General features: G+C 42.3%; 1 protein-coding gene across 1 annotated transcript; it reads left to right on the top strand.

The window, feature by feature from the left end:
- The first annotated feature begins 1,250 nt into the window (after positions 1 to 1,250).
- MUC21 (mucin 21, cell surface associated) lies at positions 1,251 to 9,705 on the top strand. Its single transcript, XM_061197421.1, has 3 exons — positions 1,251 to 1,339; positions 7,756 to 9,151; positions 9,517 to 9,705. Exons 1-3 carry the CDS (start codon positions 1,251 to 1,253, stop codon positions 9,703 to 9,705), a joined length of 1,674 nt encoding a protein of 557 aa, XP_061053404.1.
- The last annotated feature ends 15,241 nt before the right edge of the window (positions 9,706 to 24,946 follow it).

A 24,946-nucleotide genomic window follows, 5' to 3' on the forward strand; every position in this document is an offset into this window, starting at 1 on the left:
TGTTCTCTTAGCCACAGTGTTTAAAGCTGGTTCTCCAACCTTTAGTTCTTAATGGGTCTTCCTTTATCTTAAAAGAAAAATTTGAGGGGCTTCCCTGGTGGCGCAGTGGTTGAGAATCCGCCTGCCAATGCAGGGGACACAGGTTCAAGCCCTGGTCTGGGAAGATCCCACATGCCGCGGAGCAACTAGGCCTGTGAGCCACAATTACTGTGCTCCGCAACAAGAGAGGCCGCGATAATGAGAGGCCCGCCCACGGCGATGAAGAGTGGCCCCCACTTGCCACAACTAGAGAAAGCCCTCGCACAGAAACGAAGACCCAACACAGCCATAAATAAATAAATAAATACATACATAAATAAATTTTAAAAAACAGTAATTTATTTTTTAAAAAAATTTGAAGTATAACTTATAAGAAGTACACAGATCTCAAGTGTACAGCTTGATTAATTTAAAAATGTGTACACACCCGAATAACCACCATCCCGTTCAAAATATTGAACATTCCTATCATCTGAGTAGTTTCTGGTGTCCCCTCCCTGTCAATACCTGCCCAGCAAAGGGTAACTACTATTCTGACTTCTATTTTATGAACTTTCATAAGTTTCTTGTTTTTACCTTTCCTCATAGACGCGCAACTTTCTTGGCTGATTAACTCAATGAAAGACTCCCTATTTCTGGGAGACTCTACTCTAGGTACAGGATGCGGATTTGCCAAGGTACAGAGCAATGATCGTAGCATTCATATAGAGAATATGCAAGTGCAATAATCAGGAAGGCTGTTTTCTCAGAGAAGTGAATAAATAAATAAATGAGAGGAAGAGAGACACACACAAAGAATGAACGAAAGTGAAATTTTGTGATTTTTGACAATCCAAGTTTTAATGATCTGAAAGAAAAGGATTTAACTCTAATAATATATTTTTTTTCTCTTTTAGAATGACTTTTCTTTTCCCCTGATAAACAAAGGCATTTATAACCTCCATGACCACAGAATTGGCCTTGGTCTGGACCTGGACTCAGGATTGGGCTCTGGAATGTTCTATAGCCTAGAAAATGAACTGGTTCATGGAGGAGCATATGGCTCTGGACACAGGGTAGGCCATGGAGTGAGCCATGAATTAAGCCACAGCCAAGGGGGTGGTTATGGCATGAATCCTGGCAGGAGTCATGGACATGGAGGAGGCCATGACAAGAGCCATGAAGTGGATCACAGAAGAGGCTGCCAAGGAAGACATAGAGGAAGGGGGAGTATGGACATAGACTGGATAATGCAGGGCACTCTGGAAAAGGAAATATCGCAGAAGAAGGGGCTCATGGAGGAGAAGGCAGTGGCCATAAAGTGGGTCAAGATGGGCTTCCAAAAGGTCTTCAGGGAATTGGCCATGGAGATGGTCATGAGCAAGGTCAAGAAAAGAGCCAGAGAAAAGATAGAAATCATAGAGGGTTTGACCAACAGGGCAGCCAGAAAAACAGAGAGTGTTTCTGGAGACCTGCAGCCTCATCAGATTTGGACCTGAGCTCAAGTAAAGATTCTCCCTAAGCTTAACCATAGTTCAGAACCTCTTAGGAAGTCACAGTAACCAACTGTACAACAATTTCTCTTTGCTCTCCTAATGCACAAGTAATAACCTGTGCCTTTTCGCTTTGGAATTCTTTTTTTATTTCCTCATGACACAGTGTGACCAGTAGGAAGAAGGATGATATTATTACAGCCTTAAAAAACACAGCTCATACTATTTGTGGTAGCAAGATGACTTGCTTCCTGTTTATCTGTTTGAGCATTCTTTCCCCTCCTTTTTCCCTTTGTTACTGAGTGCTTACTAAGTGCTAAGCATTGTACTACGTAACTTTAAAGCCACTATCATTTAACAATTTTGAAATTTGTAATCTCAAAACAATCTTTTGAGAACTTCTTTTCTGGCAAAATAGTGGACAAGATGCATTAACCACCCCTCTTAATGAAAGCAACAAAAATTACTGGATAAAATATTGAAAAAAATATTTGTAACTATATCAATCAGCTGGGTAGATAGTATCAATCAGCTGGGTAGACAGTAGGTAATATTTAGATCAACAACCAAGAGAAGGCAGAGACTCAGAGAGGCTGAAGGAGAGCTCTGAACCAGCTGTCACACTGAGGGCATTTGCCGTATCTGGTGAATTTAAGCTTACCTTCTCACAGCTTCTTAGCACTTAGGGTACAGGAGACAAAGTCTAGGACCTGCATTAGGGGTGGAGTCTAATAGGAGACTCTAAAGAAAGCTGAGACCTAAAAGGGTTAAAGTTTCAGTGGTTAAACTAGAATGAAATTGTATTGCCCACCTTGCACATTGGCGACTGAGACAAATGTCTGTCTCTAAACTTGACACTGAGCGGAGGGGAGTAAAAACCTCCCTTGAGAATTTGTAATTGCATAACATTCTTCATTTGGGTTTGTAGCTTCAAATCATACAAACTAGGTAGACAGAAAGCCATCTTTGACCTACACATGTCCTCCAGGTCTCCTTCATCTTTGGGAAGATTCTCCCTCCCCACTTCTTTGTCTCTTCCAAATGCTATATGACAAGTAAGGAGAAAATCACTGCAACGTGCTACTATTAAAATCTCAAAATACACTTGGCATCTATATATTTATGCTCTTCCTTTGTCCTTTATTGTTGCATGCTTATTATGCACCAAACACTGTGCTGTGCCTTTAAATACACCATCATTTATTTCTCAGAACAATCCAATGAGGACTTAAATTTCTGGCTCTATAATGGGCTAGGTGTCTGAAAATATGTTGAAAAACTAAAAATGGTGTACTAAAAAATCTTCTTAAAAGTATCATTGATTCAGCAGGACAGTAAGGAATGCTAAAAGTAAAGACTAAGTTAAGGTAGGAACCTAAGGAGGTAAGAGTACTCAAGCCAACTTTTGCCCAACCAGTGCATTTAAGCTTCAGGTAGCACAACCTCAGTCAGACCAACCCAGGTGAGGACTCTGGTAGTAGACCTTCACATAAATCTGAAACCTTCAGGGAGAGTGTAAACTAAAACCAGACCCACCCCGGGACTTCCCTGCTGGTACAGTGGCTAAGATTCTACGCTCCCAATACAGGGGGCCCAGGTTCGATCCCTGGTCAGGGAACTAGATCCCAAGTGTCGCAACTAAAGATTCTGCATGCCACAACTAAAAGATCCTGCATGCCACAATGAAGATCCCACGTGCTGCAACTAAGACCCGGCGCAGCCAAATAAATATTAAAAAACAAAAACAAAAACAAACCCACCCCTCCTCTAAGGAAATGCAAGCAAAATTGCCTGTCTCTAAACTCAGTGCAGGGGAAGGGAGGATGGGAGAAGTACCTCTTGAGGAAGGGAAGATGGGGGAAGTACCTCTTGAGAAAAAACTTGTAACCACAATACTTTACATGGTTTGCAGCCCCAAATCATGTAACCTAGGTAATTCAAAAGAGCTCAAGCCTATAATTTAATTTAAAGGAATCTTCAAGTGGTATTGCCTCCCTATGCTTGGCAAAAACATGCAAATTCACTGTGGAAGATCAGAACTCATCTTGGGGTTCAAAGGACTTATATAGATAACAACCCAAGAAAAATAAATTTATAGTCATAAATCTCAAATCACAAATGAGGCACCATGAGTGAAAGCCAGCAAGAAACAAAACAAAACAAATAGACAACAGGATCAGATCCACAAAAAACTATAGATATTGTCATAGCTTTATGGTTGTCTACTAATATCCATTATCCATCTTTGAAAATAGAATTCTCAAGTTTTAGTTGAGCACATGTCCACCCAGCAAAGGACTATATTTCCCAGTCTCTCTTGCAGCTTAATGTAGCTGTGTGACTATATTCTTATGGTGTGTTAGCAGATAGCAATAATTTCTCATGAAGTTAAAAAACAAGATAGAATTAACACACTTGATAATGTTAGGGTTTGAGCTGGGAGACAGGTAATAAGAATGAAAGAGTTCCAAGGTCCTTGTATTGTTTTGAAGGATCGTAAAGATATTAATTACATTTAGACTGATAAGTATGCATGTAAAACTTTTTTAGGATATCTCTAAAAGGTGAAATCTGGATTTGAATTCAGGACCTCTGCCTCCAATTAATTCTAGAGGGAAGAAAAGTTTTCTTTCTTAGAGTGCTATTGGCTTTACAGCCACAGATTAGGATTTCTGGGAGTTCAAGACCCCACCCGTCACTAACTGGCCCCTCACACCTCAACCTCAGGAACCACCCATCACAGCTGCTAGGCATGTAAGCCTTTCCTAGCACACTCTGTCCCTCCTCTCAGACTGACTTATTCCAAGCTCCTTCATGCCTCCAGCCACCTCCTGCTTTCCAGCTTCTTTCTAGCAGGTTTTACATGTCGGGGATACCCATTCACCTATAAATAAACTACCTGAGATGTCGCCTCTTCCACGAAGCTTCTCCTCATTGACAGGGAATGGAGACAGCTGACTTCGGTCATACAGACTGTGCACTGGAACTCCCTTCAATCCCACTCCCTTTACCCTGGCCACAAGAAGCCTTCCCCATAAACTCCCCAACCCTCCACTCATTTGGGTCTCTTCAGTCATGCTCATTTAGCTGACTGTGTGTCCTTTCTGCTGCTATATCTGCGTCCAGACCCAACTCGAAGTTCCTAGAGGACTTGGACTAAGTATCTCCCTCCCACAACAGACCTGAAGTCTCCTAATGTGGTGCCCGTGGTATACCTTGCCGAGAGATGCTTCATTAAGGCTGATGAGAAGGAACATCTGAAGGATCTCAGGGAAGAAAAGTTCCTATGAATTACTCCGAAAACAAACAAGACAGGAACCCCTATGGTTGAGAATCAAAAGGCGGCCTTTGTGGGAGTCGGGGAGGGAAGGATTGGGACTTTGGGATTAGCAGATGCAAACTATTATATATAGAATGGATAAACAACAAGGTCCTACTGTATAGCACAGGGAACTATATTCAATATCCTGTGATAAACCATAATGGAAAAGAATATGAAAAAGAATATATATATAACTGAATCACTTTGCTGTGCAGCAGAAAGTAACACAACATTGTAAATCAAGTATACTTCAATAAATTTTTAAAAAGGGGGGCCCTATACCACCCCTTTACCTGATATGAGTGTGACAGGTGGCTTGTTCCTGCATATTCAACACTCTCCCCCATGCGCCAGAGACCCCAAAGATGGCTACACTACCCGTGGATCTCTCTTTCCCTGTTCAGTCATTGTGCATTGTTGATGCCTACTGCATGCTCAGCAATGTACCGTCTGTCTTCTGCCCATATCCCAGGAGCCCAGATCCCTAGTTACTGCTCTCTTTGAGGTCTCATTTTTTTCTTTTTTTTTTGATTCAAAGATGTCGGGTCCTGCCCTTCAGCTCAGTCTATTAGGGCTTCTTCCATGTTAAAAGCATGCACACAGGACTTCCTGACCAGGAAACAAAGTCTTGAACTGGGACAGGTTTCTGGCCCTATTTTTGCCTCAAGGGTGGGTCTCTTCCACTCTGACAACCTTGATTCCTTTATCCCATTCTACTTCCTGCTCAAACCCAGCCCAGTGCCCTGCCTAGTATGATCATGTCATTCTCTTTTCTCACCTTCCTCTTGAACCCCAGTCTATTCCTTCCCAGGCTCAGTATTGTTTTGTTACCTGCTCATAGTTGGCAGAAGAAGAAGTCAACTTCCCAACCCCTCCCCTATATGAAGCTATAAAGGCTCCTGCAGCTCTTCCATGATAAAGAAAGAGGCAACAACATCGTGTGGAGGAAGCTCAAGCAGCCCAGGCATCCAGTCTCCCACCCCGCTAAGCCCAAGATTCTTTCCAAGAACACATACATTGGAGACCCAAGCTCCTGGAAGCTCCAGCCTTTATCTCTTCACCTTGAACTCTCCTTTCTCAAGAATACTGTTCTTTGCCTTCTAGGTCTTCGTCACATTTGGGATCCAAGCATCTTTTTTACCAGCCACAAAGAGGCAGATCAAGATGCAGAAAAGAAACATTTGCCCTATGTACTGGTTACTGTTGCATCTCCTACTTTCAGAATACGGTGAGTGCTTTTCTTTAAAGGTTGGTGGTCTGTGAACTTTTGAGGGATTGTGGGAGATGACGACCAGCACTAGGAATAACTCTGGTTCTCCGCCATAGAGTGAGGGTCATCATTTCACTCCAATCACTTCAGTCTAATAAATATTAATAACAAGAAGAGTTGACTGTTATTTTAAAATATCACTCTTCTATATTATAAAAACTTAATTTTTCTCGTGTCCTTAACCCCTATTCCACAATCAGCCTCAGTCAGCCTCAGGCCAAGTAGAAAAGGATTCAAGTCAAAACTAACTCCCACTCTGCTCCGCACCTCTGACACTCTATTAAACACTCCTTGGGCTGTCTCCTATTGTGCAACTAGGAAGCATGACTTCTTAGAGAATTCTTTTTTTTTTTTGGGGGGGCGGTGCCACACAGCTTGCACAATCTCAATTCCCCAACCAGAGATTGAACCCGGGCCACGACAGTGAAAGTGCCGAATCCTAACCACTAGACCATCAGGGTACTGCCCCGAGAATTCATCATTTTGAATCAAAATTAGCCCTCATACAATTTTGACTCAACTATTCTATTCTCCAAAACTTCTCAAATCAAATCCACTCCCTCTTTCACGTCACCCCTACTCTTGTTCATCTCAGTTTCTTATTTAGTTTTACTCATGATTCTAACCTTAACTCCAATTTGTACCCCATTGCAGATTTTAGGGGGCCTTCCCCAAATAGAGCTAAACTCTAATCCTATGTTAGTTCAAATAAGCTACATATGTGTGGGGTGAAGTGCTAGGCACTCATGTCCAAATTAATAGTAAAATGAGCCACAAATGAGATAAATTTTGTTTATCTGGAGAGGCTGAGCATCTTTGTCCTTCAAGGTAGTGAGAGGCAAAAAACAGGCACAACCTTAACTCTAGCTGAGCCTTCAAGAAGGTGGAAATGCTTCCCTATACTTGTAGATCTTGATTTGCAGACCTTAATCCTGGGAGATCTTATATATTTAAGTTACATATAACTTGCTCTTTTCTAACCTTTGCCTTGTAATCAGGAGCCCCTGGAACTTTAATGCATATGTAATCACCCAGATACCTAGGCCTATCTCAGACTCTGATTCATTTAGTCTGGAGTGGTTTGCCTAGAAATCTTTATTTTCAACAAGCTCCCCAGATAATTCTAATATAGGTGTTTTCTGAATAACACTCAGAAATATTTTCCAAGAAAGAAGCAATACCACTTTAATAATGAATTAATCAATATATACTAGTTTCACCTGGGTTCTACAACTCCTTTATAATACTTTTTATCTGTGTTGAATATTGTACAGCAGATGATGGAATAAGCTTACTATCAGTGAAATTAGGTCATGTAACCCTGGTGTTGGGGGTGGATGTGGAGGGTGACTTAGCATGGTAGCTAAAAGTGCAGATTCAATGGCCTGGGTTCAAATTCCTGTTCTACTACTTACTAGCTGTACAAACTTGGGCAAGTGTCAACATTTCTAAGCCTCAATTTTTTCATCTTAGCTGTTGATAATAATAATATCTATTTCACTGGGCTGTAGTGAGCATTAAATAGAATTATCCACGTAATGAGTTTAACCAACCATTGAACAGAAAGTATATATGCTCAATATAGATCATCATTTATGATTATCATTAGGCATAACCTCCATTAGTGGTAGCACACCCAGCCCAACTTCCAGTGAACCCACCACAGCCAACACTGGATCCAGTGCAACCTCCAGTGGGACTGGGACAGCCTCCAACACTACATCCAGCACGACCTATGGTGGTACCAGCATAGCCACCAACTCTGGATCCCAAGTGACCTCCAGTGGATCCAGCACAACCTCCAATACTGAAACCAGCATGACCTCTGGAGGGTCCAGCACAACCTCCAATACTGGATCCAGCGTGACCTCTGGAGGGACCAGCGCAACCTCCAATACTGGAGCCAGTGTGACCTCTGGAGGGACCAGCGCAACCTCCAATACTGGATCCAGCCTGACCTCTGGAGGGACCAGCGCAACCTCCAATACTGGATCCAGCCTGACCTCTGGAGGAACCAGCACACCTGTCAACACTGGATCCAGTGCAACCTCCAGTGGGACTGGGACAGCCTCCAGCACTACATCCAGCACGACCTATGGTGGTACCACCACAGCCACCAACTCTGGATCCCAAGTGACCTCCAGTGGATCCAGCACAACCTCCAATACTGAAACCAGCATGACCTCTGGAGGGTCCAGCACAACCTCCAATACTGGATCCAGCGTGACCTCTGGAGGGACCAGCGCAACTTCCAATACTGGATCCAGCCTGACCTCTGGAGGGACCAGCGCAACCTCCAATACTGGATCCAGCCTGACCTCTGGAGGAACCAGCACACCTGTCAACACTGGATCCAGTGCAACCTCCAGTGGGACTGGGACAGCCTCCAGCACTACATCCAGCACGACCTATGGTGGTACCACCACAGCCACCAACTCTGGATCCCAAGTGACCTCCAGTGGATCCAGCACAACCTCCAATACTGAAACCAGCATGACCTCTGGAGGGTCCAGCACAACCTCCAATACTGGATCCAGCGTGACCTCTGGAGGGACCAGCTCAACCTCCAATACTGGATCCAGCGTGACCCCTGGAGGGACCCGCGCAACCTCCAATACTGGATCCAGCGTGACCTCTGGAGGGACCAGCGCAACCTCCAATACTGGATCCAGCCTGACCTCTGGAGGGACCAGCGCAACCTCCAATACTGGATCCAGCCTGACCTCTGGAGGAACCAGCACACCTGTCAACACTGGATCCAGTGCAACCTCCAGTGGGACTGGGACAGCCTCCAGCACTACATCCAGCACGACCTATGGTGATACCACCACAGCCACCAACTCTGGATCCAGTGCAACCACAGGAGGCTCTGGTACACCTTTGTCAACTGGAACACACACAACTTCCAACAGAATTAGCACAAGTGCTGGAACTCCAGTGAATGCAGTGAAGCCCAGTGGGTCCCTGAAGCCATGGGAAATCTTCCTCATCACTCTGGTCTCAGTTGTAGTGGCCGTGGGATTCTTTGTTGGACTCTACTTCTGTGTGGTGAGTGCCTAATATATAGGCACTGGTGGGAAGTGCCTGGGGGGAAGGAATAGCAGGAACATAGGGAAATGAGGTATGAATAGTAGGGCCACCAAGTTAGGGATGAGTAGGGAGGAAAGAAAAATCAGGAGAAAGTTACTAAAGAGACATAGCAAGTTAGAACCAGAGGAGCCAATCAATGTGCAGAGGAAGCTATTGACTTGTGGGGAAAGGGGAGCAAAAGAAGATATAAAGACTGGTGGAAGGACTGCTGAATGAGTGAAATGGTTTAAAGGGGGAGAAGATTCCAGAAGGAGTCCCTGGTGAAGGCTTCTCGGGGGTGGGGGGGAATCCAATTCTGAAATGATTCTGCCTTCTTTTTCTAGACAAACTCCCTGTCCCTGAGAAATGTCTTTGACACAGCTGTCTACCGACTCCATGGCCCCAACCTCGGCCCAGGCCCTGGAGGGAATCACGGAGTCCACCACAGGTCTGGGTGGAGCCCTAACAGATTCTGGAGGAGACCAGTATCCTCAGTAGCCATGGAGATGAGAGAGACCCACGATGGGCTCTAAGCGGCTGCTGAAGCCAGAGAGCCACATTCCTCACAGAGGAAGCCAGCCTGGGGGACCAGAGATCTGAGTGTCCTTTCATTCGTCCCCAGGAGTCCCCTCCCAGCTTTGTTTGGGTCTCTGCCAGCCTTGGGGAAGACACTTCCTCCCTCTCTCTTGCTTTTACCAGACACTGGAAAGAGGAGACTCTGCTGGTCATTTAGCTAAGAAATAAACACATACAAACTATATCACAGAGAGAACCTGTGTGCGCACACGAGTGGGTGTCTGCTGCGCCGAGTTGAATTTCCCGGTTGTATGAGAGAACCCCATGCTGGAATCCACTTGGCATTCAGAATCTCCACAGTAAAATCCAGAGACATCATCCATATCTGTCCCCTTTTTCTAATCCTTCTTGCCCCGAGCAGGAACCCTGTGCCCCCAAGAATCTCCCAGACTGAGAGGGGAATTGAATTGGGAGAGATGAGAAGGGAGGGCAGTGCCCGGATCCTACAGGCTCATGGATTAGGCCTGTGGTAGGTAGAGATTATGTTGTAGCACATGCAGAACCCAGAGCATGACCGGAGGAGGTATGCTGTTGGGTGGGGGGAGGGGCGGGGAGGGAGGTCACTCAAAGCCACAGTTTCCAGGCCATTTACATTTGCTCTAGACCTGGATTAATTGTCAGAATGAAGGTGTTGGTTGATACTTTCACTCTCAGTGCTGCCTTTGGAAGCAGAGAGAAAGTGCTTCCTGTTTTTATCAAGGGAAAGACTTCCTGGCCTGCTAAGATTTCCTTTCAAGAGGGTCATGGCAGAGACACTTGGGGTAAAGCCTGAGATTCTCATGAATTCCCTTCCCACAAAGGCTGCACATACCCCTTTCATGGTCTAGGATAGAAGGCTCCCTGATCCTGCAGGTCTTGGAGGACAGAGGCGAGCTGCTTTGAAAGGCTGGGTTGCTCTGAATCCATGAGGACAGTGACACGACTTCCACCGGGGACAGAGGCCTCAGGAGAGAATTAGCAGGTTGTTGGTGGGTTCACCCCAACTCACAGCAGTGGAAACTGCTCTGCCTTCCACCACTCATTGGGTTTCTCAAGTGTCAGCAAACCAGACAGTTGATCCTAGTCAGTGAGGCCATGCTGAGCCATGTACAGGCCCATCATCATCATCATCAACATCATCATTATCTTACCTACAGGGACCCAGCAACCGGAAGGAGAAGCTGAGTTGAACCCCCTAGAAAGTTGCCTCCCACTGGTGTGAACTGTGGAAAGCATAATGTGAAAAACGTGAAAATAAGGCAAGGGAGTCCATTTAGATAATTAAAAAATGTAAAACATGCATTTTCAAGTTTAAAATTGTAATAGACAAATTCAAAGAGGCTGGTTGAGAATAAAGTTAGTTATCTAGAAGAGCAAGTGGAGAAAGTAGCTCAATTAGATACAACAAACCAGAGAGGAAAATCACTGACACAGAAAATAGAACACACTTGGAGGATTGATTCAGGAGGACTAACACACAAGTAGTAAGATTCAAAACAGAGAAAAAAGGAAGAGATAGACCAGAGGAACTAAAAGAACAACAGGGAAGAAAGATTTTAGTCTGCAAATTGAAAGAGCTTATTAATAACAACTCTGTAAATATACTAAACCGCATTAACATCTATTTTAAACAGGTGAATATGCTATATAAATTATATCTCAATAAAGCTGTAAAAATATTATTACCCAGCAGGCGTATCGTGTAAATAAACATTTTGATTTCCAAAGATAAACAGCAATGGGCACTTTGAGACAGTGGGAGATGAAGAGATGAAACCACGGTGAGTACGTAATTCAGCTTGTGGTTAATTGACATGGTTACACTGTGAACATCTCGCTACTCCCAGAAACTGGAGTGTGTACATAGAGTTAGGAAGCATCATGACTCAACTTTCATCATGGGATCTGCTTACATGGACGAAACATATTTTAACCCGACAAAGCCCCAGCTCACCAAGGAAGTTTGACCCAAGCAGAGGTCTAGGAAGTTGACAGGATTAAGCGCTTTTGCACTGTTGGCCTAGTGCAATGATCTTTAAATGGAGTCTGCCCATACCCTTGGAGGTATATGAAGGCTTTCTAAAGAGTATTATGCAGGTGTGGGATATCTTATGGGAATCATCTTCCAGATCTTCAACTTCTGTATGTATTTTGTGCCTGTGGTCAAAGCATCTGCTAGTTATACTTTTCTAGCTTTCCTTCTATAGCCACCCACCCACCTTTTACATTCTAGCTCCTATATTATTACGGTGGATTTCCCTAGGTGCAAAAAATTCCAGGGTGCAAATAAAGGGGATAACTCAAAATCTCTTCTAATTTAGTCATCGTATACCCAGAGGAGGGCTTCATGTTTTCCCTTGCCTCACATAAATTCCTATTAGGGGCTAAAAGAAGTGTAATAAACTGGGAATTTTTGGACATGTTAAGATGTTATTGATTCAGATATATTGTAGAGTGAGGTAGCAGGGGTGATAAAGATTTCTGCTTAACAATCTCTTCTCTTCCATCTCCTGTCAAAGAATACATCCTTCTGGGGGGAGCAACTCATGAAAGCAGAGCAAACACAGCATCAGTAAGAAATAATAAGAGTGGCAGTGCCTTATTTAACCTAGGCGAAAACCCTATGGCAAATCAACCCGCCTTATCTGTCTGTCTACCTATTTTAGAATATTCAAGATTTGTAAAACTTTGCTGGGAAATAGCAACTTACTATGAAGCACGCTTCCCTGGCTTATACACCGTTCTCCATAAGGAGAAACAGTGTCTCATTCAAGAGTTTCTTGGTTTAGATCACAGTTGGATATTTTGCATGATTTTCAAGGAGAAAGACATTATAAGTTGTACATTTACTTCCAGCTGATTAATGTTATATCTTTTTTTAAAAATATTTATTTATTTATTTGTTTGTGCTGGGTCTTTAGTTGCGGCAGGCGGGCTCCTTATTTGTGGCTTGCCAGCTCCTTAGTTGTGGCATGCGAACTCTTAGTTGTAGCATGCATGTGGGATCTAGTTCCCTGATCAGGGAACGAACCTGGGCCTCCTGCATTGGGAGGGCAGAATCTTAACCACTGCGCCACCCAGGAAGTCCCTAATATTTTATCTTAAGACGAAAGGAAGATCCAGAGGCTGTACAGCATACCTGCTAAGAGCACAGATTGAAGAACTAGAATTTCCGGTTTTAAATCTAAGCTCAGCGTGGCCTCCCACAAATTCCTTCACTTTCCTGGGTCTCAGTTTGCTTATCTGTAAAACTGAGGGTGATAACAGTACCCAATTCATGAGATTGTTGTGAAGCCCTTAGAATAGTACATTTGGTAGCACTCTATAAATTTTGTTATTATTTTTTATATTGGGAAGGTTCATGTTGCACATTTTCTTGAAAATATGGAAAAACATTGCGGAGTTGGAGAAGGGGGAAAGATAAAAATATTGCATAAGAAAAACATTTTCATTTACTTTTCACCAAAATGTTATTGAGGACTGAGAAATTTAACACTTACAAGCCACAGGAAATTTTTTTTACGTTTATAAACATATCTTTTGGTGCAGAGAAGCATGGTAGGGTGATTAACAAAAATCTTACAAGCAAAAAATATTACAGTAGAATAATGTAAGGGAAGTAATATCAAGGCAGAAAAACAGGGGTAGAAACCAGAGAGGATGGGAGACATAAAAACGGCCTGATGAGGCACAGAGGTTTCCAGAGCTCAGCCAGGGCTCACGGGCTTTCTAACATTCCTTGTGGAGGCTGAGAGAGCTGTCCCCGCACGCCAGTTCCAGACTGCATTCTGCATTCAGATTTTCACCTGGACTTGCTCCCCTATTCCAATGTATTTTCTTTTTGTTCTGAATTTTTTATTTTATATTTTTTGTTACAGAGAGGTACCTTAAACAATGTGTGGAAGATAGCAGAGTATAAATGATGAAGACCACTCCAACTATAGATTATTCCTTTTAAACTCTAAAATGTCCTCGAATTATAGGGCACCACATACAGACTCACTTCCACTGGTTTTCTCCTAAACATGCTGGCACTCTCTTATTCAAAACCAAGAGGTAATAGCAATAATAATGGTAGCTAATATTCATTAAGCACTTACTTTGTGGCAGGTACTATGAGAGCATTTTACATGTGCTATTTCATTTTATCCCCCCAATAACACTATGGGGAAAGTGTTATTATTATCTTCATTTCATATACAAGGACACTATTCATACATAAGGACACTATTCACATTTCATATGCAAGGAGATATAAAGAGGTTAACAAACTTACTGAAGGGCACACAGCAGAGAACTCAACCCAGGATCTTTTAATTTTAGGAATCCATGCTTTTAACTGAAAGGCAATATGTTGGATTTCAAAACTGTGGCTCATCCAGAAAAGTTATACCTGGTCTCACAAACATGCATTTCCTTAGTAATACAATGACGGATTCCTGTTCTTTGGTGGTCCATCCCCTGAACACCGGGATGTTGATTTATTTTTGCTTTGCAAATTCCACCACATTATATTGGTACAGCATAGTAAATTAGAATATAGACACAGTGAGGTTATTATTTTATTTGATTTTTCCTTATTTTGATGTTTTCACAATGAGAGAAATAAAAGATAACACATGGATATGAAGAGAGACACAGAGAAGTAAAAAGATTATGAAGAAAAAAATTTTAATGGGTTCTCTTAAAAAGTGAAAGTCTGTTTCCTTTGCTGTGCAAAAGCTTTTAAGTTTAATTAGGTCACGTTTGTTTATTTTTGTTTTTATTTCCATTACTCTAGGTGATGTATCCATAAAAAAATATTGCTGTGATTTACACCAAAGAGTGTTCTGCCTATGTTCTCCTCTAGGAGTTTTATAGTATCTGGTCTTACATTTACATCTTTAATCCATTTTGAGTTTATTTTTGTATATAGTATTAGAGAATGTTCTAATTTCATTCTTTTACATGTAGTTGTCCAGTTTTCCCAGCACCACTTATGAAGAGACTGTCTTTTCTCCATTGTATATTCTTGCCTCCTTTGTCATAGATTAATTGACCATATAAATGTGGGTTTATTTCTAGGCTTTCTATCCTGTTCCATTGACCTATGTGTTTGTTTTTGTGCCAGTACCATACTGTTTTGATTAGTGTAGGTTTGTAGTATAGTCCGAAGTCAGGGAGCCTGATTCCTCCAGCCCCATTCTTCTTTCTCAAGATTGTTTTGGTGGTCTTCCCTGGTGGAGCAGTGGTTAAGAATCCGTCTGCCAATGCAGGGGACAGGGGTTCGATCCCTGGTCTGGGAATATCCCACATGCTGCGGAGCAACTAAGCCCGTGTACCACAAATACTGACCCTGCACTCTAGAGCCCACGAGCCACAACTACTGAGCCCATGTGTCACAACTACTGAAGCCCGTGCGCCTAGAGCCCATGTTCTGCAACAAGAGAAGCCACCACAATGAGAAGCCCGCGCACCGCAACAAAGAGTAGCCCCTGCTCACCACGACTAGAGAAAGCCCACGTGCAGCAATGAAGACCCAATGCAGCCAAAAATAAAAAATAAAATAAAAAAGATTGTTTTGGCTATTCAGGGTCTTTTGTGTTTCCATACAAATTAAAAAATTTTTTGTTCTAGTTCTGTGAAAAATGCCAGTGGTAATTTGATAGGGATTGCATTGAATCTGTAGATTGCCTTGGGTAGTGTGATCATTTTAACAATACTGATTCTTCCAATCCAAGAACACGGTATATATTTCCATCTGTTTGTGTCATCTTCAATTTCTTTCATTGTGTCTTATAGTTTTCGAAGTACAGGTCTTTTGCCTCCTTAGGTAGGTTTATTCCTAGGTATTTTATTCTTTTTGATGCAATGGTAAATGGGATTGTTTCCTTAATTTCCCTTTCTGATCTTTCATTGTTAGTGTATAGAAATGCAACAGATTTCTGTATACTAATTTTGTATCCAGCAACTTTATCAAATTCATCGATGAGCTCTAGTAGCTTTCTGGTAGTGTCTTTAGGATTTTCTATGTATAGCATCATGTCAGCTGCAAACAGTGACAGTTTTACTTCTTCTTCTATTTGGATTCCTTTTATTTCTTTCCCTCCTCTAATTGCTGTGGCTAGTACTTCCAAAACTATGTTGAATAAAAGTGGCGAGAATGGGCATCCTTGTCTTGTTCCTGATCTTTGAGAAAATGCTTTCAGCTTTTCACCTTTGAGTATGATGTTAGCTGTGGGTTTGTCACATGTAGCCTTTATTATGTTGAGATATATTCCCTCTATGCCCACTTTCTGAAGAGTTTTTATCATAAATGGATGTTGAATTTTATCAAAAGCTTTTTCTTCATCTGTTGAGATAATCATATGGTTTTTATTCTTCAGTTTGTTAATGTGGTGTACCACATTGATTGATTTGCTGATATTGAAAAATCTTTGCACACCTGGGGTAAATCTCACTTGATCATGGTGTATGATCCTTTTAATATATTGTTGGAGTCAGTTTGCTAGTATTTTGTTGAGGATATCTGCATCTATGTTCATCAGTGACACTGGCCTGTAATTTTCTTTTTTGTGTGATATCTTTGTCTGGTTTTGGTATCAGGGTGATGGTGGCCTCATAGAATGAGTTCAGAAGTGTTCTTTCCTCTGCAATTTTTTGGAAAAGTTTTAGAAGAATAGGTGTTAACTCTTCTCTAAATGTTTGGTAGAATTCACCTGTGAAGCAATCTGGTCCTGAACTTTTGCTTGTTGGGAGTTTTTTAATTACTGATTCAATTTCAGTACCAGTAAATGGTCTGTTCATATTTTCTATATCTTCCTGGTTCAGTCTTGGGAGATTGTACCTTTCTAAGAATTTGTCCATTTCTTCTAGGTTGTCCATTTTATTGGCGTACAGTTGCTCTTAGTAGTTTCTTATGATCCTTCATATTTCTATGGTGTCAGTTGTAACTTCTCCTGTTTCATTTCTGATTTTATTGATTTGGGCCCTCTCCCTTTTTTTTTCTTGATGAGTCTGGCTAAAGGTTTATCAATTTTGTTTATCTGGGCTTCCCTGGTGGCGCAGTGGTTGAGAATCTGCCTGCCAATGCAGGGGACACGGGTTCGAGCCCTGGTCTGGGAAGATCCCACATGCCACGGAGCAACTAGGCCCATGAGCCACAACTACTGAGCCTGCGCGTCTGGAGCCTGTGCTCTGCAACAAGAGAGGCCACAATAGTGAGAGGCCCACGTACCGCGATGAAGAGTGGTCCCCGCTTGCCGCAACTAGAGAAAGCCCTCGCACAGAAACGAAGACCCAACACAGCCAAAAATAAATAAATAAATAAATAAATAAAGATAAAAAAAAAAATTTTTGTTTATCTTTTCAAAGAACCATCTTTTAGTTTCATCGATCTTTTCTATTTTTTTTTAGTCTCTATTAAACTTAAAAGCTTTTGCACAGAAAAAGGAACCATAAACAAAACAAAAAGATAACCTACAGATTGGGAGAAAATATTTGCAAACAATACTACCAACAAGAGGTTAATTTCAAAAAATATACAAACAGCTCATCCAATTTAATATCAAAAAACAAACAACCTAATCAAAAAATGGGCAGAAGACTTAAATAGATATTTCTCCAAAGAAGACATACAGATGGCCAATAGGTACATGAAAAGATGCTCACATTGCTAATTATTAGAGAAAAGCAAATCAAAACTACAATGAGGTGTCATCTCACACCAGTCAGAATGGCCATCATTAAAAAGTCTACAAATAATAAATGCTGGAGAGGGTGTGGAGAAAAAGGAACCCTCTTACACTGTTGGTGGGAATGTAATTGGTACAGCCACTATGGAAAACAGTATGGAGGTTCCTTAAAAAACTAAAAAGGCAGTTACCATATGATCCTGCAATTCCACTCCTGGGCATATATCTGGAGAAAACTCTGATTCGAAAAGATACATGCACCCTAATATTCATAGCAGCACTATTTACAGTAGCCAAGGCATGGAAGCAACCTAAATGTCTATCACAGATAAATGGAGAAAGAAGATGGTGTGTGTATATATATATATATATATATACACACACACACACACACACACACACACACACACACACACACAGAGTGGACTATTACTCAGCCATAAAAAAGAATGAAATAATACCCTCTGCAGCAACATGGATGGACCTAGAGATTATCATATTAAGTGAAGTAAGTCAGACAGAGAAAGACAAATATCATATGATACCACTTATATGTGGAGTCTAAAAAAATGACACAAATGAACTTATTTACAAAACAGAAATAGACTAACCGACTTATGGTTACCAAAGGGGACAGTCAGGGGGAGGGAGATAAATTAGAAGTTTGGATTAACATATACACACTACTATATATAAAACAGGTAAACAACAAGGACCTACTGTATAGCACAGGGAACTATATTCAATATCTTATAATAACCTATAATGGAAAAGAATTTGATAAAGAATATATATAGTATATATTATATATATAGGTATAACTGAATCAATTTTCTGTACACTTGAAACTAACACAACATTGTAAATGAACTATACTTCAATTTTTTAAAATCCTTAAAGCAGGAACAATATGGAAAAGGATAAACCATTCATTTTTATACCTCTGACCTTTTAATGTATATCTTCTACAATACATTTGCTGTGCTTTACTTTGCTTACTGTTATTAATTTTAATTTCAGTTTCAGTAAAATAAAGATAAATACCTGAAAAAAAAAGGGAAAGTCTGTGATTTTTAGTCAACCAGGTGTATTGTGAAATGTGAGAGGAGTACTCTCTTAAAATATCCACATCTTTCTCTTTTAGAGGGATACTCTTCTGCTTCTGAGAAACATTGACACTTATTACACCCATGACCTTGGCCTGGGTCCATTGTTCTGCAGCCTCGACAATAAACTGAGCCATGGAGGGGCCTGTGGCCTTGGCCATGAAGAAAGCTACAATGTGGGCCATGAATTGAGCCACAGTCATGAAGGTGATTGTGGAAATGAGTCATCAAGGTGTCTACTGTGGAGGCCATGATGGAAACCACAGGCCTGAGGCCATGAAAGAGACCATGGAAAAGGCCACACCAGTGACAACCACAGGGCAGACCTTAGAGGAGGTCACTGAAGAGGGCATGGCTATGGACACTGAATAATGGGAGACATTCTAAGGGAGGAAACCTTGGCGGAGGAAAGGGTCATGGAGGAGAAGACAAAGAACAATGATGGGGGAGTGAGTCAAGATGGGAGACCAGAATGTTCCCAGAGAATGGCCATAAGTTATGGCCTGGGTCAAGGACAGGACCAAGGAAAGCCTCTCCATGTCTGACCAACGAGGTTACTCAGGCAGCATATTGTTTTGGAAGAGACCCACAGCCTCATCAGGCTTAGAAATGATGTCAAGTAAATGTATTCCCTTGGCTCTCCCCATAACTCAGAATCCCAGGATCAAGGAGGTTGCTTGACAGGGTGTGGGGATGGGCACAGTGACTACTCTTATGGCAGCTGCTTCCTCATCTTCCCTCCACCCAGGTCATTTCAATGCCCTCCAGAGCTTGACTTTGTCCTTAAAAAGAGTCTTCCTCCCTTCTTGTGTCTCCTCCAGATGTCGTGTGATAAAGAAGAAAATTACTAGACAGTCTTAAGAAATGAAGATACTCTAAAAAATAAAAGTTTATTAATGTATGTTGTATCCCAATGAAATGCTTATCTTTTAAACTTTGTGTTTGTTTTGCTATTGTTCTTTGCTTCTGAGTGACTTCTGTGAGTTTTTTAATATACCACCATTTAATCTTCACAACAACCCTATGAAGTTCAGATTATAATCCCCACTAAAAAGATGAGAAAAGTGCTAATATATGAGTAAACCTGCACTGTAAAACAAGTCCTGTAACTCTAATTGGTTGTAGAGAAAACATCTTTCTACTTAGAAATGTTATTGGGATTTTTACCCTTAGAGCAGGGTGCTGAGATCCCAATACCGACTTGTTACGAACCACACTCCTCATCCGTCACCCATATGGGACTTCCTATCGCAGACAGTGGGCAGATCAACTACCAAGCCCTTTCCTAGGGCATCCTAGAATCTAGATTCCTGACCACTCCCCATCCAACACCACATTTTCTACCACATTCCATTCTCTTCCTGCTTTTAAAACTCAGTCATTCACAGTTCTCTCATATCTTAGATATAAGCTCCAAAATAACACAAATTTATTTGTTTTGTTTACTGGAGTACAATGTCTGGCACATAGTAGGAAATCACTAAATATTTGTGGGATGAATCTTCATCTCCTGCTTGTCAGCTCACTTCCATCAGGCCTCACACACAGTGAATATTCTTTCACCCAAACATTTAAAGAATTTGAAATTCAGGGGAATTCCCTGGTGGTCCAGTGGTTAGGACTATGTGCTCTCACTGCCGAGGGCCTGAGTTTGATCCCTGGTCAGGGAACTAAAATCCCACAAGCTGCATGGCACTCCAAAAAAAAAAAAAAAAAAAGAATCTGAAATGGTTCCTCTTCCAGGAAGCCTCCATGGCTGGAGGGGGTAGAGACAGCTTGTTTTGATTACACATAGTATCAAATTAGAACTCAAATTTTTAATGATGGCTGTGCTGCAAAAATCCTGAAATTTTAACAATTTGGGGTCCTTGCAAACAGGTATACACTGACACTGGTACACCACTGGTCCCATCTCCTCAACAGCCCGAGCCCTGCTCTCCCCACCCCCACCTCCCATGCCTCAGAGATCCCAGAGTCTATCCGTGAGTCTCTCTTCCCACCTCATTCAAGATGTGTGCCTACCGTATGCTCATCAGCACCCAGAGGTCCGGACCGCCGTCCCCATTCACAGTGAATCTCACTTTATGTGTCCTTCCAACTAAGGTCTGCTCATCAAGTCTACCTTCTCACACCCTGCCCCCACACAGTTATCCCAGTTACTCAGGACTTCTCTCCAGGAAACAAGGTCTTGAGCTAGAACAGGTTTTTAGCCCCATCCCTGCCTCAGAGGGTGAGTCCCCTCCACTTTGACAACATGATCCCCTTGAACTGTACTACTTCCTTTTCCTCCCGAGGCCCTGCCTAATGCGACCATGTCACTCTCCATTCTCATGGATCTCCTGGCCTCTATACCTCTCCTCTCTGAGTTCAGGTATTCTGTTACCTGCCCACAGCTGGAAGAACAACAGGCCATATACCCAGCCCCGGCCCAACCCAGATGACACTATAAACACCTTCTTTGAAAGAGAAAGAAAGAGGTGACATTCTGTGGAGGGATCCTAAGGGACCAGGCATCCAGCGTCCCCAGTCTGCAACCCCAGGTGCTGCCTACTGGTGTTTTTCTTCCTATTGTAGACCCATTCTTTGGAGACCAAAACCCCCAGAACTCCAGCCTCAGATCTCCAACTTGAGACTCTTCTTTCTCAAGACCCTCAGTTCTTTTTCTTTCCCTTCTAGGCCTAATCACATCTGGGACTCAGGAACGCTCCCTTCCAGGCTTGGCACGCAGAGACTCTCAAGATGAAGAGAAAAACATTTTCCCTTGAATGCTGGCTGTTGTTTCATCTTCTACTACTTTTAGGAAATAGTGAGTAATTTTGTTTAGAAGAAGATAATCTTGAAGTTTGAGTAGTGTTTGGGGGAAATGCTGTCCAGTCCTGGGATGCACACTCTGCCTGTTAGCTCTCATTCTCATCAAAGAAGTAAGGACCAATATTTTGCCTTATTCTCTTCAATCCAACCCAGCATTTGTTCTCTATTCTGTTCCCAGTAACAACTCTTCTGCCCAGAAGTCTGGACTATTTCTTCTGTAATCAACCAATCCCAAATACAGATGCATTGGAGTTGGAAGTGAACTTAAAGTTAATGCCTGACAACCCACAGTAGGCAGGAATCCATTTCCAACATCTCTGACAGCAGTCACCTTCCCTCTAATTAAACTTGTCAGGGGGCTGTTCCACACTTGCACAGATTGAATTTTTTCTAGAATTTGCCCCTCCTTGACTTTGACTCATTTGTTTATGCCCCTGAACAAAACAAAACAAATCTATTCCCTGTCCATAGGCCAGCTTCCCATCTCAATTTCTCACTAAGTTTCTTTCTCTCTCTTTTTTTTTTTTTTTTTTTTTTTTGCTGCACCACACGGTTTGTAGGATCTTAGTTCCTGGACCACGGATTGAACTCATGTCCCTGGCAGTGAAAGCACGGAGTCCTAACCACTGAACTGCCAGGAAATTCCCCTAGTTTCTCTCTTGACTCTGACCATAACCCTAATCAGAGGCATTAACAAGAAGTTTTTGGACTCTTCCCCTAAATCTAAATTTGTAATATATTTTTTTAACATCTTTATTGGAGTATAATTGCTTTACAATGTTGTGTTAGTTTCTGCTTTATAACAAAGTGAATCAGTTATACATATACATATATCCCCATATCTCTTCCCTCTTGCATCTCCCTCCCTCCCACCCTCCCTATCCCACCCCTCTAGGTGGTCACAAAGCACAGAGCTGATCTCCCTGTGCTATGCAGCTGCTTCCCACTACCTATCGGTTTTACATTTGGTAGTGTATATATGTCCATGCCACTCTCTCACTTTGGCCCAGCTTACCCTTCCCCCTCTCCATGTCCTCAAGTCCATTCTCTAGTAGGTCTGTGTCTTTATTCCCGTCCTGCCCCTAGGTTCTTCATGACCTTTTTTTTTAGATTCCATATATATGTGTTAGCATACAGTATTTGTTTTTCTCTTTCTGACTTAACTTCACTGTGTATGACAGACTCTAGGTCCATCCACCTCACTACGAATAACTCAATTTCATTTCTTTTTATGGCTGACAATATTCCATTGTATATATGTGCTACATCTTCTTTATCCATTCATATGTCAATGGACACTTAGGTTGCTTCCATGTCCTGGCTATTGTAAATAGAGCTGCAATGAACATTGTGGTACATGACTCTTTTTGAATTATGGTTTTCTCAGGGTATATGCCCAGTAGTGGGATTGCTGGGTCGTATGGTAGTTCTATTTTTAGTTTTTTAAGGAACCTCCATACTGTTCTCCATAGTGGCTGTATCAATTTACATTCCCACCAACAATGCAAGAGGGTTCCCTTTTCTCCACACCCTCTCCAGCATTTATTGTTTGTAGATTTTTTGATGATGGCCATTCTGACTGGTGTGAGGTGATATCTCATTGTAGTTTTGATTTGCATTTCTCTAATGATTAATGATGTTGAGCATTCTTTCATGTGTTTGTTGGCAATCTGTATATCTTCTTTGGAGAAATGTCTATTTAGGTCTTCTGCCTAAATTTGCAATATTTGTGTTAGTCTAGATAATACTAAGAAAGGAATAGGTAAGGGGAAGAAAACCTATATCCCAGCAGAAGAACAGAGCCATAGATGAGGTGAGAGTATTTAGGCTTCTGGGAGGCCAAGAGCTTGGTTGTTATTGGGATGGAAAATCAGAACAGGTAGGAAAGAGGCATGAGATAGAAGGAAAAAGCATGGGTCTCACCTTAACTCTGACTCACTAAGCAAGGAGGTTGTGTCCCTTCCTGGAATCCTGGGAGACCTGATCTCCTCCAGCTACTACCTGGCTAGTTCTCTGCCAGGCCAGGTGCCAAGGTCATGTGGGATCCTGTACCTGGTGGCTCCAAAACTTCTGTGTGCATAAGAATTACCTGATAGTGAAAATGCACATTATTTCCCCTCCCAAACTTCCCCTTGATTATTTCTCCTCTGGAAGAAGGGTACAATTCTGTTTGGAGAGTAGCTCAATATATACACATGGGCCCTTCAACTATCTCTTTTATATTCTTTACCTGAAGAGTATCATGAATAGTTAGAGAAGGATTAATACCTGTGACCCTGGGTCATGTGACTCCCCAGGTCATGTGACTTAGAATGTGGAATAGTATATGGGTTAAGGGTTGGCTCTCATGTCAGGCTGCCTTGGTTTAAATCCCTGTTACATGACCTGCTAGCTCTCTAACCTGGGACCAGGCTTAACTTCTCTAAACCTCAATGTCCCTATTTATAAAATGGGGGTAGTAGCAGTTCCTACCTCATGGAGGTATTGTGAGTATTTGAAGTACTAATTCATATGTGGCACTTAGCACAACACCTGGAAACAAAATTTCCAGTGGAACTAATCAGCCATCCTTCCTTAATAAGCTGTAACTTCTAATGTTAACACTACAGCCACCTCCCTTGGATCAACCACACTGTCCAGTGGAACTAACACAACAGCTACTATCTCCAGTGTCACCAGCACAAGTACTGCTCCTCCAATGAAAGAGGAAAACCTTAGCGGACACCTGAGGCCATGGGAAGTCTTCCTAGTTACTCTGGCCTTGGTTGCGGTGGCTGTGATTCTCCTCACTGGACTCCTCTTCCATTTCATGAGTGCCTGATGTATAGGAAACCCTTTTACTGAGGGAAAGAGAGCAGGCAAGTGAGGAAGGAACTAAGCTAGACAGAGCAGAGTCACTGTGGGAGTAACAGGGATGAGAAAATCAGGAAAGACACAGAAACAGCAGGTTAGAGTCAGCAAGACAGAGAGTCAAAAAGCCAAGACATATTCAGAGGAAACTGATGAGGGGAAGAAGGGGACCAGAAGAAGTAATGAGGAGGGGCAAAGCTGGCAGGAGGGAGATGCTTGGGATCAGAGAGCACTGAAGAGGGGGGCAAGACTCTGAAACTATTCAGCCTCTTGTTTTCTAGAGAAACTCTCTGTGCCTAAGAAACCTCTTCAACATAGACCTCTTACCACCCCATGGCCATGCACTCACAGCTGTTATGAAGTTCCAGAAGGGTCAAGGGCCACTGTAACTGACTGCAGAGGACAGCTGTCTCCTCCTGCAGCTATGGAGCTGACTGGGAGACACAAGTGGCCTGAGCGTCCCTGAAGGCAGAAGCATCACCGTCCTCGGGGGCAGAGAGGGAGCTGACCTGGATTGGGATTCTGAGTGTCTGCCCCTCCTGCCCCCAGGGCTGCTCCTCCCAGCTCTGCTTCAGCCTCTGACAGTCCTGTGACTGAATTATTAAATAAATGCATCTAATATATGCGGAACCAGACTCTGTGGGTGTGTGTTTATATATCACTGTGAATGGAGGTTCCTTATATCCTAAAGACCACTCTTCCCTGTGTTCTCCCAGCTCTCAAATCCCTAGAGTGAAATCCAGACTTTATATCTGTCCCATTTTCTTCCCCATTCTGTC

This window comes from Eubalaena glacialis, chromosome 7 (genome assembly GCF_028564815.1).
Source record: "Eubalaena glacialis isolate mEubGla1 chromosome 7, mEubGla1.1.hap2.+ XY, whole genome shotgun sequence".
NCBI classification, from domain to species: domain Eukaryota; kingdom Metazoa; phylum Chordata; class Mammalia; order Artiodactyla; family Balaenidae; genus Eubalaena; species Eubalaena glacialis.